We start from the raw sequence: 17,285 nt of genomic DNA on the forward strand, positions 1-17,285 counted from the left end.
ATGTTTGTTCCCTCATACCTTGATTCTACTTGTATCTTCATTCAACGATCTAGATTTTATCACACATATTCAACAGGTACACACCAATTCTGAATCCTAGGATTTTCCAAATCCATGCTTCAAAAAAGCTTTTTTCTTCCCCTTGTTGGTATAAGAACAGGGAAAAAAAGACAATGGAATTACTAAAAATAATTATATAATTAAAAATACTCATTTTTTAACAAAAAAATCATCATTTTTTTCTTATAAAAATACCCTCTTTTTAAAAATCTTATATGTAAATAATCCAAATATTAAAGAGCATCATGTCAAAATTTGATTATTTTTCAAGTTCAAACAAGGGCATGTCAAATTTACAAATTTGGGAAAATTTCATCTTGTTTTAAATTTTTAATCAATTAATGCAAAATAATATGACTGCTAAATGCTAAGACGACAAGATGCTCAAATCCCACTAATTGGGTGTGGGGAGGCCCAACAGGTCTGGACCTGGGCGGAGGCCTGACGCCCGAAGCCTGAAGGATATGTAAAAGAGAAGGATAAGGTTTGGTTCGGAAGAGGGTCGAAAACGCAGAAGGTAGTGTTGTAGGTGTAGTTTCAGTCTTGTTAGTGGGGGTTTTGAGAGCAACGATGTGTGCGTCACTGTCGTTCCTCCAGAGCGCTTTCGCTTCTTCGCAACAGCTTCCTCTCCTTCCTAAGTTTGCGGCTGCAAAGCCACTCCTCCCTTCATTCCCAATTATTGAAGCTAAAGCCAAAACCAGAAGAGAAGACAGAACTGCTCGTCACGTTCGAATTAGAAAGAAGGTATTCTTCTCTTGATTTTTCCTTGCTCTTGGGTCTAACCCCAGCTCCCCTTATTTCAATTATATTCTCTGCCGTATTCGGGTGAGATAGTGGATACAACTGCCTCGTATTTGTTGTTAAATGTTCCTCACCCACACCCATCCTCTGTCGGAAAAGAGTTGTTTCCAATTTCTGTATTCTCATACATGCCACATTCTCTACCATCTTTATACCCAATAATTTTCAGATCAGACTGAACTTCACTGCTCACATCTCCAACATGTGCTTTAAAATTTGCATCATTTGGACTATGAAACAGGAATTTTCTCCAAAATTTTGACCCAATGGCAAGTGCTTCCTGGTTCCCACCCCTCAATTCAGAGCCCCATTTCCTGTGTATGTTATACTGTATTTAAACTTGGGATAAGAATAAATATAATTTCTTTATGCTAGTATTTTGGGTATGATTTGAAGCGTGGGTGAGTAGGATTTCATGTGTGATGTTTCCTAATGAAAGATTGTCGACATCTTTAGGGTTGTGGTGAAAAAAGAAGGGTGGAGAAACATAAGGCCATTTGACAGGGAGAGGTGGCGAACTGGAATTTGGTGTTTGTTTGAAACTTCCATGATTAGGAATTGCAATGTTATCCCTTTCTTTGAGACTCTATTTGGTAATGGTATGTAGTGGGGTGAAGTCAATGGTGTTTACACAGAACTTTTAGGTTTGGAATTTATCCATTGGTGACAAAATAAAACTTTCTGCCACCCAAATTATACCCTCAAACAGTTGGCTTTCTTTGTATGTCTGGTGGCCTTCGACAAGTGTTTGGCATTGGATTAATGCAAGTTGTTGCAAAATTGCTTCAGAATTATGGCTTTTGTCCTCTTTTTAGTTCTGATGGTTGATGCCAAAGTCAAAGATTTGAGCTCCTCTCGAAGTTGGAATATAGAGAAGGTATCAAGAATATTTGGATGTTTGCTGAGGTGATCAGCATGCTATTGTTGGAAATTTCAGAAAGGAAAGAACTGGAGAATTTTTTAGGACGTAGAAGTATTTTGGTGATATTGAAGCTTTTGTTGGAGAAGAGTTTTTTCTTGTGTAGTATGGAAAAGGGAGTTGCTGATGATGTTTCTTGGGAAGGAAAATTTGAGATCATAGTTTTGAATATAGTGCTATACAAAATGAGATTAGGGCAAGAAGCAAAACCTTTCTTATCTACTCTTAGTGGACATTTCTTTGTGATGCTTTTTGCTTAATTCGTTTTCTTTTAATCTCGCAATTACTGGAATCATATTTCTTACAAATTGCCATTATACGGACATCGTTCAGTTTTATTCAAAATTTCCCCTCTTCTCTTCTCAGTTTCATGTTTTGGGCATTGCACCAGCTCTTTTGTGGTCCATTCTTTACCTGTCTATTGTACTTATCAATGTCTCTCCTTCATCGATTTTCCCTCAGGTTGAAGGAACACCTGAAAGGCCAAGGCTGTGTGTCTTTCGTTCCAACAAGCATCTCTATGTCCAGGTGATCGATGACAGTAAGATGCACACTTTAGCCTCAGCTTCAACAATGCAGAAATCCATCTCTGAGGAGCTTGACTACAGTTCCAGTCCGACTATTGTAAGTTCACAGATAAGAATAAAAGATCAGCCGATTCTAGAGGAGTTGCTTTTAGAGTGAGGTTTAACCATCATAGTGACTGCCCCAACTGCCTCAGCACTAAGTTTGTTGCAGTTGCAGTGCTCAGGTTGTAGAAGGACATACAATAAATATACAGTTTTTTCATTGTTAAAGGGTCATTTATCTGGGCCAAATGGAATTTTCTTTTTACAATGGGATCCTAATGCTTTTAGTAGATGGTCACTGAATGTAAAACTAAGTTTCTCATCCAACTCTATGATCTTTCTACTTATCAATCTCTATCTATTTAGCCGGTTTTTTTAGCTATCAGTAAGCCATCTTTTAGGATCATTGATTGTGCATTCCTTTTGTTTCTTGCATTCAAGGCTTGTGTGAGCCTTATTGCTGTGTATCATCTGTTTTACTCTGGACACCCAGTTTGATGATTTGTTTCTTATATGATGAAGCCTTTGAATTTGATAATTTGAACAGAATTACTGATCTTTGCAAGCTTTTGGCACCAGGAAGTGGCAAAGAAGGTGGGGGAGGTGATTGCAAGTGCCTGCTTGGAGAAAGGGATTACAAAGGTGGCCTTTGATCGAGGTGGATACCCATACCATGGACGCGTTAAAGCCCTTGCTGATGCAGCTCGCGAAAAGGGTCTTCAGTTCTAAGGCATGGGCAGTCGGTTACTTTGTTTTAAATTGAATTTGACTAGCATAACATTTTTCCTTCTCTCTTGAGCTGCAAGAACTAAGAAGACATCAATCTGTGAATGAGATTTGCGCTTCTTCCAGTTGCTTTAAAGTTGGATATCAGGCCTTGAATCTTAAATCTAAAGACAAATGCATATGAAGCTTTGATCATTTGCTGCTCCTCATAATTACTAAGATTTAGAGAAATTTACACTCACTTCTCTTGAAATTAGACTTCAAGTTGTGTTTCAGACACATATGATGATGAAGGAAAATGATTCTTTTACACTTCTTCAAATCATTTCAAACTATAATTACTTAATAAATTAAGAACTTCAAACCTTATCTTCGTTCTAATTAAGAAGCTTAGTATGATCCATCAATGGAGTTCAGTTTAATATCCCAAAATGGAGCAAAAGTATATGCAATATTGCTAACCCTGATGAGAGGGGCGATGTAATCTTTCTTTTCTTTAATCATTTTTCAGCGTTCAAAAAACCATTAAATAAGGAGGGAGTTTGGGTGTGGTAGGCAAGTCTTCCGTTGACTTTGGTTGCCCTAGGTGATTGCAAAAGTACACGTGGTTTTTTTTCAGTAATTATTTTTGAAAATAATTCTAAAGAATAGTTTTTAAAAATAAAATTATTTTTTATTTTTATCAAATAAAATTTTATTTGAAAACCTAAAATATTTTTAATCTATTTTAAATATATTTTAAAAATAATTTTTATATATAATATTTTATTTTTAATTATTCTATATATCTATATAATTATTTTTTAAAACCGTTCTCATAAAACAAATAAAAATAACTAAAAAATATTCTTTAAAAACACTTTATTTTCTATTTTTAAGAATAAAAAACAGAAAACAATTTTTTATTGTTAACTGTTTTCTATGTTTTTTTGTTTTAAAGAACAAAAAACCGTTCTAAAAAACTATTTCCACCTTCATTTCTAAAATTGATATAACATGTTGGCTCTAAAAATCTCATGATCTTTAGTCTTTATCCAAAAACCACTTTTACTCGTGGTTCTTAATACAACACGATCATCCTTATAATGTGAACATAGTTATTAAAATTTGAAGAAAAGTACACTAACTTGTTCTAAGATTATTAAACTTATCCCAACAAGTAGTGTCGTGGCACATCAAACATTAGAAAAACATTAAAATATTCAAATCTTATCTTCTTTCTAATTAACAACCTTAATCCTTCGAATTCATCAAGGCAGTTGGGTTTAATATTCCAAAATGGAGGGAAAACTTATGCAAAATTGCTAATCCTGATGAGAGGTTGACGTGATTTTCCTTTCTTTAATTACTTTTCAACATTCAACAAAACCTTAAATAATCATAATTCAAAACAAAAAGATGAAGGCAACTGTCGGCGTGACAACACGTCTCTTATTATTTTAGATGTGTGATAAGATCCAACATCTTGGAATATCCCATAATCATACGTGGCTCCAAACCCCAAATCCTAGAAGTAGAAGAAAAGTCAAGGAAACCATGATGTCAAAGAACCTAAACAAACGAGGGTTAATAAGTCAGAATGCCAAAGGTCAAACAAGATGATGGGTTCCCTATTCACAATAATTCATGCCCTCCAATCATTGGATTAAAAAAATCAAACTTTAGTTTGATTATAATATGTTGTCACACAAAAACTTAATCTATCATCCAAAGCAAGTTGAGGAGAATTTTCCACTACCTAATATTTCAATATCATTAGTGGTAGCATCCCAACACGGAATCCAATCATCACTGCCACATTTTATTTTATTTGATTCTATTTTGTTATATGGAATAATACAATTATAGCTAATCTAAGATGTGGGCAAGGGCGATTGGTTGTGAGGACAATGAGTTGGTTATTTTGTTTTGATATATCTTGATTTAGGAAATTTTTTGTGAGTGACTTGTTCTTTATTGAACATTCAAAGGTAGTTGTTGGTTTAATTGGAAAGCCATAGATAAGTTTAAAAATGTTTATTTATTAGTAAGTTAAGTTATTAAATGGTTAAAATAGATCAAAACATTTTTTATGAATTAAAATGGCTTAAATTAATATTTTGAAAAAATAGGAAACACTCGAGCGATGGGAGTACACTCGAGTGGTGGAAGTGTGCTTGAGTAATCATCCCAAATATACCAGAAAATTGCAGATTTATTATTTGGAAATTCACGAGTATTCTTTTTAAAAATTTTGGGATATCGATTGCTTAGGTCTATAGGCCTTTATAAATCCTCTTTTATTCCTTTTAGGATAAGACACATTAAAAGAAGATCAATCTAACTTGTCCTATCATTCTCAATCTTTCAACAAAGATTCAATGTTTAAATCTTTGGTTATTAAAAGACTTGCATCCATTCATTGAAGCTGAGGAGAATTTACTAGGGCAATTAGAAATTGTTGCAGCACAAACATAGATCAAGTTGAAGGTTTGGAGATTGTTGTGTCGCAAATATGAATCAAGTTGGAGGTTACGGAAAGTAAGTATTAGGGGTAAGTTATTAGGTAATTCTGTATAACTTAATTTCAAATAGTAGATTTTAGATTTAAGGTCTTAGACCCTATATATTTTTATCTTTTCCACATAAAAATGTTTGTCTACCGTTTGAATATTTTATTACTTTAATATTTAATTGCTTTGATTGATTATTCCTATTATCCCTCGAAAATTCGGGTTAATATAATTCATCTCTTAAATTATAATTTTTTTAAAATAGTCATTAAACCCTGAGTGTTACGTAGATAAATAGTTTTTCAAATATGATTGGGTGTAATATTCAATTATTATTATTTTTTCCTTCATTTTTTAAAATCTCATGATACGATTTCAAATAAATTGTATTAAGTTACATATGGGCGGTGGGATTTTATTATTTTAATATAATTCGTCCCTTTTTTCGCTGATGAGAAAAGGATTCTACCTCTTCAACTGACCACCCACTATATATAGGGTGGCGAAGGTGCCTGGTTGCCAAATATTTTGAACATGCCATGGGGACGATGACCCATTTCAGCTGAAGCCTGTCTCATTCATTTCCTATTTATATATATATTAATTAAGGTTCTTCTCTGGAGGCCTTGGGTGTGGGTGTGGGTGTGGGCGTGGGCGTGGGGGTCGGTTTAGGGATGGCGACAAATGGAACAGCCAAGGTTTGCCCGGCGCCAATGAAGGCAACGTCCAATGGATCCTTCCAAGGTGACAATCCCCTGGATTTTGCGCTTCCCCTCCTCATCTTGCAGATATGCCTGGTCGTCGTCTTCACCAGAACGCTTGCCTTGATTCTGAAACCTCTCAGACAGCCCAGAGTCATTGCAGAGATTATCGTGAGTCCCCCCACCTCTCCTCTTCTCTTCTACAAAACCAGAACCAGCTTCCTCGATTATTGGCCACGTATTTTTGATATGGCTCCGATGTGATATGACGATGATATTCTTTTTATCTTACTGGTTTTTGTCGCTCATGTTGTCCCATATTCCTTCAAAATGCAGACATATTAATGCAAATACAAACCTAAAAAATCATCACCAATGGAGAGCAGATCAAATGCTAGCTCTTGCTAATAATTCTAGCAGCTATCTATCATGTCAAATATCATAACTTGTAGTCATGGAAGGCAGACCCTGATCAAAACAAGGAGAAACCGTTATTGCATGGTTGACGTGTCTTGTTCTGAAGTTGCCATGAATTTGACTAAAATAATTTTTATTCAATTTCAGAGAAAAATTCCAATTGTTCCATTGGGTATGAGGTTTGGAGGGCCATTTAATAAAATAAAAAAAATTAAAATTAAATTCAAATTATGAAATATTTTGTCTTCTTTTTCTTTTTTCAATTCAAAAAAGTACTGGTAGCTAAATCCACTGCAATTTTTAACTCTTTCTCTTTCTCTGTCTGTATATACCCTTTTTTTTGTTTTTTAATAGAAGAAACAGGATCTGTGCTCCACTCTTAAAATTATTTCATTCATTATCTTTGATTAAGAGAAGCATTCTGGTTCTTGCATATATGTATATGCTGATGATGAGGTTGCATTCATGGCAGGGAGGAATACTGCTCGGCCCATCTGCGTTGGGGCGAAGTACCAAGTTTCTGCACAGAGTCTTCCCTGCCAGAAGCATGACTGTCCTGGACACTGTGGCCAACATTGGCCTCCTCTTCTTCCTGTTTTTGGTGGGTCTTGAGCTTGACATTCGAGCTATCCGAAGGACCGGCAAACAGTCCCTAGGAATAGCCGTCGTAGGTATCACCTTCCCTTTCGTTCTTGGCATTGGCACTTCAGTTGTTCTACGCTCCACAATTTCCAAGGGAGTAGACCACGCCCCTTTCCTCGTCTTCATGGGCGTCTCCTTGTCCATCACCGCTTTTCCAGTCCTTGCCCGTATCCTAGCAGAGCTGAAACTTCTCACCACTGACGTGGGCCGCATGGCAATGTCAGCGGCCGCCGTCAATGACGTTGCTGCCTGGATTCTCCTCGCACTCGCCATAGCTCTCTCTGGCGATAACACATCACCCCTCGTTTCCGTATGGGTCCTACTCTGTGGCTGTGCGTTTGTGGCAGCAGCTATCCTATTCTTAAGACCGGCACTTGCATTTATGGCTCGGCGCTCCCTTGGAGGCGAACCCGTGAACGAGCTCTACATATGTATTACGCTATCGCTAGTATTGGCTGCAGGTTTCGTCACCGACACAATCGGCATACATGCGCTCTTTGGGGCGTTTGTCGTGGGCATAGTTGTACCCAAAGATGGCCCCTTTGGGGAGATCTTAATAGAGAAGATCGAGGATCTGGTTTCAGGGCTTTTTCTGCCGCTCTACTTTGTATCAAGTGGACTCAAGACCAATGTCGCTACCATAAGCGGTGGCCAATCCTGGGGCCTGCTAGTCCTGGTTATATTCAACGCTTGTTTTGGAAAGATTCTGGGGACGGTTGTGGTCTCCCGCATATTTAAGGTGCCGATGAGGGAGGCTGTTGTACTTGGATTCCTCATGAACACCAAGGGCTTGGTGGAGCTGATCGTCCTCAACATTGGCAAGGACCGGAAGGTACATAAGCTCACTCATTCTGGTACATAGTTGATGATTTTTGGTCTGGGTAGGTGGCTGACCATCTTGCTTCCTTGTTTGATTATATATATAGGTGCTGAATGATCAGACTTTTGCTATCTTAGTTCTTATGGCGTTGTTCACCACCTTCATCACCACCCCAATTGTGACCGCCTTGTATAAGCCAGCCAGGAAGATAGCATCTTACACGCACCGGACTGTTCAGCGCAGAGGACCTGATTCAGAGTTCCGTATACTGGCATGCTTCCATAGCACTCGAAACATTCCCACAATGATCAACCTAATAGAGTCTTCCCGTGGGACACGACGCGGGCGTCTTTGTGTGTATGCTATGCACTTGATGGAGCTCTCAGAGCGGTCTTCCGCCATCTCAATGGTACACAAAGCACGCAGAAATGGTCTCCCCTTCTGGAACAAGAAACGTACACACAAAGATCAGATGGTGATAGCATTTGAGGCCTACCAGCAGCTCAGCAGTGTTTCTGTCCGTCCTATGACGGCCATCTCCCCGCTCAACAGTATCCACGAAGACATCTGCACAAGCGCCCACCAAAAGCAAGTGGCCATGATTCTACTCCCATTTCACAAGTATCAGCGTCTGGATGGGGTGATGGAGTCGTTGGGACACTCGTTCCATCTGGTGAACCAGCGGGTCATTCGGCACGCCCCTTGCTCTGTAGGAATCCTTGTAGACCGCGGCCTAGGAGGTACCAGTCAAGTCTCCGCCAGTCACGTGTCTTATTCCATAGCCATTCCTTTTTTTGGTGGACGTGACGACCGTGAAGCTCTGGCATATGGTGTTAGGATGGCCGAGCACCCTGGAATCAAGCTCACAGTCATAAATTTTGTTGCTCCCCCAGGGAAGTCGCTTCTGGATTGGAATTCCGGAGATGGTGCTGCGACAGTCCAAATCAATGAAATAACACAAGACGGAAAAGAAGACAATGACCAACTCTTCTCCGAGCCCAATTTCACGGAAAATGAGTCCATATCCTACGAGAAGCGGGTGGTAGAAGAGAAGGCAGGCATTGTGGCAAAGCTGACATCAATGACCAACACCAACCTCTTCTTGGTGGGGAGAATGTCGGCAGTAGCAGGACTGACAGAAAGAAGCGACTGTCCAGAACTGGGCCCAGTTGGGAGCTTCCTAGCGTCTTCCGAATTCTCCACCACCGCATCGGTTTTAGTTATTCAGCAGTATAACCCCACAGCAAATTTTTCCGCGCTGGCGGAAGAAGAAGCTTCAGAACTCTCAGACGGGCCAGATGATGCACCAGTGTGATTCACATAGATATAGATCTACAGATATGGAATCCCCTTCAACGTCCTACATGCTTCATTACCAATTCTGAATAATTGTGGTCCAAGTCTACAGATTAAGGAGAGAGATCTCCGCCCTTTTAGACTTTGCTTAATTCTGAAATGCATCACTGTCTCTAGTTTTGGGCCAGAGGACTCGGCAGTCGGATCCCAATTAAATTATATCTTGTAGGAGATATGGACCATCATAAGCACTCACTACCCTAATCTAAATCTCTAAATTTAAGCTCGGGTAATATCAACAAGCGTGATCAGTTCGTATTGATTAATATCAATGAGCTACTTTTTTTTTTTATCGAATAAAATAAATTAAATATTTTAATTATTTTTATTCAACCAAAAAACCAACACTTCCTCGGTCCTAAATCAAAATCAAACTAACTTTATATAATAATTGCATTTTAAATGTTATTAGTAAAATAAAATAAAGTCTAATCCCCATGGACTTAAATAAAAATAACTTCATAAATTTTAAATAAAACTAAAAATTAAATTAAATATTTTTAAAATACATTTAATTTTTTTTTCCTTTTTATTCCATAAATTTTTATTTTATCACAATTTTTTAACAAAATAAAGAGGATATCATTACTAACTAAGTATATGCAAATAATTTTTTCCACTCTATACATTGAAACAAGACCAAAACCCCAACAACTAGTTAGGGCAATTAACAGTTTTCCTCATCAGAATTGAAAGACTGTCTTCTCCTCAAAGATTCTATGACATCTAAGGGTCTATCTCCCCTAGAAGAGGTTGTTCCTCCCATGGAAGACTTGAGCTTGGGTCTACCAATTGAACTGAAAGGTGGTGTTGGAGACCCCCTGTTCACTTCCTTGAGCACTGATCGAACTGTGGCTGCAGCCACTGCATCTGACATTGCTGAAGCCACTCTTGATTGAACTGGCAACCTCTCTGTGAACTTAGAAACATGGGGGGAACGATAACATGGCTGCATGGTTGCCACAGCTGCAGCAGCCGTGGATTTGGCCTTTGCTGCATCATACTTTTCCATGTCATAAATGAGCTCCTTCTGAAGCTGCTTATCAGCTACCAACATGTCATCAATCTCATTCTTGTAGTCCTTGAGAAGAATTCGTAAGCATTCCATGAGGGAACCTGTAAGGGGGCTGTTCTTGCTCTCCAATAGCCGCTTCAGCTCTATGAAGATGGGAATGGTGTTTTGGACAAGGCTCTTTTTAACTGCTTGAGTTATGGCCCTTCCTCTAGCAGCAGAAGCTTCAGAAGCTGCTCCACCATCTAAGCCTTCTTCTTCCCCATCTGCTGAATCGGATGTTGATCCACGGGTTGATGGGATACGAATCTCTTTGCAGGCAAGAATTCGGAAAGTATCCTGTTTCATCAATTCAACAAAAGATAATTGTACATAGAAACATGTCAGTAACCAAAAAAACACATTACTAAACAACCACAAGTTTCTAGCTAGAAAATTCATGACCCAAAAGAAAACAGAGGCCATTTCTGTGATTCATGTGGTTCACTTTGTGATGCAATGGTTGCAGCATTCCTCCATTGTAATACAACACAATCTAATTGGTAATTGGTGTAATAAATAGAGGAGAAAGATCTATTCAATTCAATGTGAAACTAGGGAAGCTCACATGTCACTCAAGGACACCAATATTCAGGGATTACTACCTGCAGGACAGACTGTCCATGGACATCTTCCATATTGAGCATGCCATCAGATGCAGCTGCAAGGATCTCAGCACATAGCTTAGCAAAAGTAGCTAAAAGGTGCTCTGGGGCCATTTGTTTCAGCAAACAAACATAGATGTGCATTCTTTTAGATCTTGACTTTTCATCATTACCTCTGGAAAAGAAAAAAAAATCATATACATATACATTGGATCTTTCCAATTTTAGCTGTTTTCCTAGTCACTGAATCTGAAATTTACTGACCTAATAGAAAAACGGTCTCTTTCAGTCTGCGTACTCTGAGAATCATTACCTCCATTATGGACATGGCAGTCATTCAGAACAAAAATGGCTTCAACAAAACTGTTATAAGCTAGAAGAGGTGCCTTGGCTGCAATCCAAACACATCAGATGAAGAATTCACTCTGGATAAACATAAATCATTGTTTCCATGACGAGATAGATTAGTAACTGTAAAAGCAGTGTAACCTTTCAAGATATTCCCAAAGAGGAAATCTGCAAGCCGCCTTATCTCTTCTGATTCATCAACAAGAGATAAAAGGAATCGGAGGAAGAGTACTCCTCTCCACTTCACATAGTCCCTCTGGACATGATAATAAGGTTAAAGGAACATTAAAAACTTTGCTGCCGCTTAATTGATCTTCAAAAATGAACATGGGAGAATAATATCATAAATGACAAAGCTATAGAAATAGAAACAAACCTGCAATAATCTAGAAAGAAGTATAAATGTCTGCCTTCTCACAAGCTCGCATGAATCACGAAGACATTTTGTGATCTTTGATACATAACTGTTAACTTCAACAATAGCTAGTTAGAATAGCAAAGAGATTCTTTGAAACATTGTCATACTTTTAAATTTTTTATAGCCCTCACCAATCAACTAAAGCAGTGTACCGGACACAAAAATCTGCCAATGTAACTACAATATTGTTGCGGAGGGCTGCACAGTCACTCTTCTCAAGTTCCTGGAACAATGCATGCATGGTGTGTGAACTCAGACTACTTTTACAGCAAGTTGATCAAGCAAATAGAAGCAAATAAAATAAAATAAGGTTGAGCAAACAGGTTTCAGTGATAATTCACAGGAAAAATTGTTAGAAAGGGCAATGCACAAGGAAAAAACAAAAAGGAAATACAGAAGCCACACCAGGTTGAAAACCAAACCTGCACAAACAAAGGGATGTATCTCTTTGCAAGTTCCCCATCTGCAAGGCAGATTTTCCCCATTGTCACCCATGCATGAATGTACAAGGAAGGGGCTGCCTGCTTTAAGGGAAATGTATTGCCTTGTAACTTATTCAATTTTGTATCAGAACTTCCGGAGGTAATTATGGTGTGTAAAATTGGAATAATGGCATCCAAATTAGCAGAAGGACAAATGATAACCAAAGACCCGATAGTATAAACTGCGGTAATTGCTCGTGACAATGATCTGGACATGGTCAATGCTGTTCTGCCTTTCCTCCTTGCACCTCCAGGTGGTGTGCGAAAGTCACTGTCTATATTTGCTTCTGAGGCCTCTGAAATGTACTTATCTAGAATCTGAGAAGCTTTAGAGAGAAGTTTGTGTACACATTTCTGAACAAGGTCATCAGCCTCATCAGGATTTAAAACCTGTCTCTTGCACAATGTTCTGAGTGCTTTTACATGCGCGTTAACCTGCCACCAAACAACACAAAACAATCACACACATGCAGAGATATATTAGAAGAAACATGGGTTTCACAGAGTAGGATACTGCTATGGATTCAGCAAGAAAATGTTAACACGATCACTGAAAACATCAAGTATGGAGTTGACATTACTGAAAGCAGAAAGGAATAACAAGTAGAAACTTTCTAAAGCTCACCCTGGCTAACATCATAATGAAAACTTGACTTTTTAAAACAAGAAAAAAGTGCTAAATTAAGACTAAAAAACAATGAACCCAAAAGACAAAAATAAACTGATGGTTATGATTTCACAGGCAACTTCTCCAAGTTCTACATCAAACATTCACATATGATGACATGCTGATGCTATTAAATTAACTTAACAAAGCCTTAAAGCCAACAACTTTAGGCCAGATACAAGAATCCTTTTTCTACATCCAAATATATCTAGGACCATATGCATGTGACTTCCTCTCTGCTTGGTTCATTCAGCTACAACCAATTTGCACATGTGATATATATCATGGAATTAACATTGTCACAAATTCTCTTCCTGCATAACTGTGCATATACAAATCAATTTATCAACCATAATTTATTAAGGAGTGGACGGCAAACTAAAGTCCATAGCATTAAAGGTGGATCGTATGAAACACAGTAGAAAAAGCACACAGAATAAGAAATGAACCGCATGCCCAATACCTGAAGGAACAAATTCCCCATAGGAACAAAAAGCACATTGTTTAGAAATTTCTTCAATTAAAGTATATTTAGAATAATGCTATCATAAAACAATTGTCTTATAGCCATTTGAGATAGTTAACCCTATTCATTTGTATAAATTTTTTTTATTACACAGTTTGCAGTATTATTGCCATAAAATGGTGCATATTAGATAAACTTCAACTCAAGCTATTAAGCAATTCACATATTGTAATCTCTGTATCCATTTCAGATCACCTGAAACTTGTATAGCAGGCAAAGCAAATTCATATTTTTATCCAACGACCTTGGAAAATGGCAAGATCAGTGTGCAACAAAGGAAATGAGAATATAAGGAGAGAAAACAAAGCAGCCTTTCTGTATACCATATCACTATATTAGTGATGCCAAATGATAAATACCTCAGTTGAATGCATGTTGAACTCCTCAATCCGTGTAAGCAAGTTGTGACCTAAAGCAGCAGCAGGTTCAGGGGGCAGTTCCACAGAAACATTGGAAATTGTTTTCAATAGAAAAACACGATCTCCAGCCCAAGCAACAGAATTGGACATGCTGCAATCTACCCCATCATCAAAATCTTGTACTGGGCTCCTAAATTCAACCCCTGGTCCATTCTTGTCAACGAGCTGCCAATGATGATGGAGGAACTCCCAGTCCACTGCTTTTGAGAGGAACTCTGACACCTCTGATAGAAGAAACCAGGCCCCAGGAGGGGCTGTCCACTTTTCTATTGGCATGGAATGGCTCAACCACAGAGACTCAGATGCCTTTATCATACCCTGAAGTGCAACAGCAATTTTGGGCTTCAGTCGTTTCTTCTTTCCTAGGCTTGTGCAGATCTTCTTCACCCAAGGTGCCACCTCCCCATTACAGATCTCTTTCAACAGAACCAAAACTCCTCCAGGAAATAAAAGCTCAATTTCCATCTCTAGACTTTTTGTCTTGGCATTCAAATCATTACAAACCAATTTCTTGTGTGCTGAAACAGTGGATCCAGCTCTAGACACACGATCCAAGACCAGTTCTAGAAACAGGTTCTCACATTCTTCCTGAATGCTAGATTCATTATCAGTTATTAAACGTGGAATAGAATGTAGCCACTCTGTTGTCACATTCCCATCTGGGAATGTTTTAAAAGCCTACAAAAGCAATGTGAGTGCAACATAAGATTAAGAAATGCCAAAAAAGAGATCATTTGGCAGAATTTAAAAAAAAAAAAAAAAAACAGAGAAATGATTAGGATTGCACACATTTGCATAAGCAGAGATCCAAATGGGTGCATCAGTATATGATTTCAGACCAAAAATAAAGGAGTGGAAAAATATATTTCCATATGCATTTATTGGAATTATGAAAATGCCTAAAAAACACAAAGACAAAAGGGTCCATTGCTATGCCCACATATCTGATGGCCATTTATATAGGCAATAGGTGTTAAACTTTGTCAAACTTTTTACATGAAGCTGATGGTCTTGATTATCATTTGAAAACTGGAATTTCAGAACAGGATGCATGCAGAGGACTCTCATGTTTGGGGCAGTGTGCTATGAATGATAACTAACTATAAACACAAAGAAGGTAGAATATTCATCTCACAAAAACACTCGAAGTGTCCCCCTAATATATTCACAAAATCACCCGGTGATATTGCAACACTATTCCCTATTTTTTAAATTGATTCATGTAGTAATATCCTCATTGACCAAAGAGAACAAACACAAATGGAACAATTAAAAGTGATTCAACAGTTACTTGTTTTTGTACTTCTCATGCCCAATAGAACAAAGTAGGTTTAAATGCCATAGAAAAATCAAGGCCAGAAGAATTATTTGTAGGAAGTTTATGTATATGGTATTCAGAAGGGATCTTTAATGGCATCTATGTCAGTTTCAATATTGCTTAGTATCATATCAGGTGATGAAAGTAATCAACAGGAAACAATGGATGAGGCACAAAAATAACTTAAACCTCAGATAGGGCTGAAATTGCTGCTTTCCTAATGCTAACAAGCGGATCTGAACAAGCCATGCCCATTGTCTTGAGCAAGTCTCCAACAAATTCACCACCAAGAAGACCCGTCAACTTGGTAATTAGAAGAAGTGCAGCCTTCCTCACGGCTGCCTTCTCATCCATACATCTTTTCCTCAAAAGATCATTCACCCCACCTTCCAGCTTCTGATGTGATGAACTGCCAAAGCCCATTCCTTCCTTCAACATGACCTGATTCCTATCATCAGTGGACAAGAACCCCACTATCTGTGCCAGGTTTGTCAGAGCTCGAGCTCGAATCCCTGCAGTAGCATCCGAGCACCGCTGAATCAAAGCCTCCAAACAATTCAACCCCCATGAATTCTTGACTTCATTTCCAGTATTGACCCCCAATGGGTCCCTCAGTGACATTATAAGCAAGGGAAAAAGATCAACCGCCAAAAGCCTGAAATGGGACTTTCCTTGGGTCATCTTCACCACATACATTACAAACCCAATTTGCTCCTCAAATTCCATAGTTTTAACAATCTCCATCACCGATTCCACAGCCAAAGCCCGAGGCTCAGACTTCTCAGGGGCCTTCTGCAACAAATACCTAGGAAGATTCACGATTGCTTTCTTAACACCATCAAACTCCTTAGCCATACCCATCATCCGATTCATCATAAATCCCAATGCAAATGTCCGAGCCTCCGACTTAGCCAACAGAATCAAAGGCGATAACGACTTCAAAACCTCAGCCGCTGTAGTTGCCTGGTCTCCATGCTCAGAACTCAAAACTTCAGTCAAGACCCGGGAACACAAATGGGTTAATTTATCAAAACTTGCTGTGTTACCACACAATTCAAGCGCCATGGCAGGAATCTCGGCCACGGTCTGAACCAAAGACTTCAAACTATCAGGAAACCGGTCTAAATGAATCAAACCCAGAACCAGCTGTAGCCTTTCAAGAACAGAGAACAACATTCTCACATCAAATTCACTCTCCTCACTCCCATCACCATCATCAACCTCCCTCACCCGACTCCTAACACCCCTTGCCCGCCCACCCCCCTTCCTCTTTCTATACGCCGCCGCGTACGAGCCCCGACTCGACTCACCGAACCGAGGAGGACCCATTTTTCGATTCTTGAAACACTGACGAATAGAGCGAAGAAGAGAAAGAAAAGCCATGGGAGTGAAGAGGGTGAAAACAGGTGCATTCAGGGAGAGAAGCAAGGAGAGGTAGACTCTGGAGGCCAAGAGGGAGATGTCGGTGGGGCTTGAGTCCATGGCAGAGGCCATAGGGCGAATGAGAGAGGAGATCGAGAGGTTTCTGGATGAGAGGTCTTCGAAGAGGCGGTCAATGTGATGTGAGTCCTCGGTTGCCATGGCGTTGTCGAGCAGAGTTTGGAGATCCGAGAGGGTGGATTGGGAGATGGGTAGTGGAGGGTTTGGGTCAGAGAGGCTGGCTGTGGAGTGGGCTTCAAGGTCCGTGAGTATTCCAGATATGACCTCTTCCATGGCTGCCCGCCTTGGAGCCTCTCTGCGCTCCTGCAAATCTCTTCGTCTATCCAAAGCCTTTGAATTTGGGCGTTCCCGCTTAAAAGTTAAAAGCCCTGTTCTTAAATTTTATTTTATTTTATATACACCCTGTGAAATGCAGAAAGCGAAAACATGTTTTGAAAATGAGTTGTTATTTTAAAACATTTTCAACATATTACTTTTAATATTTAAAGAAATACAAATGCCTTAATAA

At 38.9% G+C, this 17,285-nt stretch overlaps 3 protein-coding genes across 3 annotated transcripts; 2 read left to right on the top strand and 1 right to left on the bottom strand.

Annotated features, from left to right (window-relative positions):
* Positions 1-419: 419 nt before the first annotated feature.
* On the top strand, positions 420-3,270 carry LOC100261418 (50S ribosomal protein L18-like). Its single transcript, XM_002270783.5, has 3 exons — positions 420-804; positions 2,243-2,404; positions 2,929-3,270. Exons 1-3 carry the CDS (start codon positions 631-633, stop codon positions 3,076-3,078), a joined length of 486 nt encoding a protein of 161 aa, XP_002270819.1. The 5' UTR covers positions 420-630; the 3' UTR covers positions 3,079-3,270.
* Positions 3,271-6,110: 2,840 nt separating this feature from the next.
* On the top strand, positions 6,111-9,632 carry LOC100266624 (cation/H(+) antiporter 19). The gene is made up of 3 exons (XM_002270818.3): positions 6,111-6,439; positions 7,158-8,159; positions 8,254-9,632. Exons 1-3 carry the CDS (start codon positions 6,242-6,244, stop codon positions 9,460-9,462), a joined length of 2,409 nt encoding a protein of 802 aa, XP_002270854.1. The 5' UTR covers positions 6,111-6,241; the 3' UTR covers positions 9,463-9,632.
* A 472-nt stretch (positions 9,633-10,104) lies between these two features.
* LOC100240773 (uncharacterized) lies at positions 10,105-17,130 on the bottom strand. The gene is made up of 9 exons (XM_002275616.4): positions 15,527-17,130; positions 13,960-14,697; positions 12,348-12,842; positions 12,057-12,148; positions 11,884-11,971; positions 11,649-11,763; positions 11,424-11,550; positions 11,160-11,334; positions 10,105-10,854 (listed from the first exon to the last, which is right to left on the bottom strand). The coding sequence occupies exons 1-9, from the start codon at positions 17,048-17,050 to the stop codon at positions 10,171-10,173; spliced, it is 4,038 nt and encodes a 1,345-aa protein (XP_002275652.1). The 5' UTR covers positions 17,051-17,130; the 3' UTR covers positions 10,105-10,170.
* Positions 17,131-17,285: the final 155 nt, after the last annotated feature.

Source organism: Vitis vinifera, chromosome 5, assembly GCF_030704535.1.
Source record: "Vitis vinifera cultivar Pinot Noir 40024 chromosome 5, ASM3070453v1".
Taxonomy (NCBI): Eukaryota; Viridiplantae; Streptophyta; class Magnoliopsida; order Vitales; family Vitaceae; genus Vitis; species Vitis vinifera.

Bases quoted from the DNA above. Each gene is read 5' to 3' on its own strand.
- LOC100266624 (XM_002270818.3), top strand. From the start codon at position 6,242: ATGGCGACAAATGGAACAGCCAAGGTTTGCCCGGCGCCAATGAAGGCA. The intron at 6,440-7,157 runs GTGAGTCCCCCC...CATTCATGGCAG, and splicing joins GAGTCATTGCAGAGATTATC to GGAGGAATACTGCTCGGCCC. The intron at 8,160-8,253 runs GTACATAAGCTC...TTATATATATAG, and splicing joins ACATTGGCAAGGACCGGAAG to GTGCTGAATGATCAGACTTT.
- LOC100261418 (XM_002270783.5), top strand. From the start codon at position 631: ATGTGTGCGTCACTGTCGTTCCTCCAGAGCGCTTTCGCTTCTTCGCAA. The intron at 805-2,242 runs GTATTCTTCTCT...ATTTTCCCTCAG, and splicing joins ACGTTCGAATTAGAAAGAAG to GTTGAAGGAACACCTGAAAG. The intron at 2,405-2,928 runs GTAAGTTCACAG...TTTTGGCACCAG, and splicing joins ACAGTTCCAGTCCGACTATT to GAAGTGGCAAAGAAGGTGGG.
- LOC100240773 (XM_002275616.4), bottom strand. From the start codon at position 17,050: ATGGAAGAGGTCATATCTGGAATACTCACGGACCTTGAAGCCCACTCC. The intron at 11,764-11,883 runs GTTTGTTTCTAT...TATCATGTCCAG, and splicing joins TTCTTTCTAGATTATTGCAG to AGGGACTATGTGAAGTGGAG. The intron at 11,335-11,423 runs GTCAGTAAATTT...TTTCTTTTCCAG, and splicing joins AGAGACCGTTTTTCTATTAG to AGGTAATGATGAAAAGTCAA.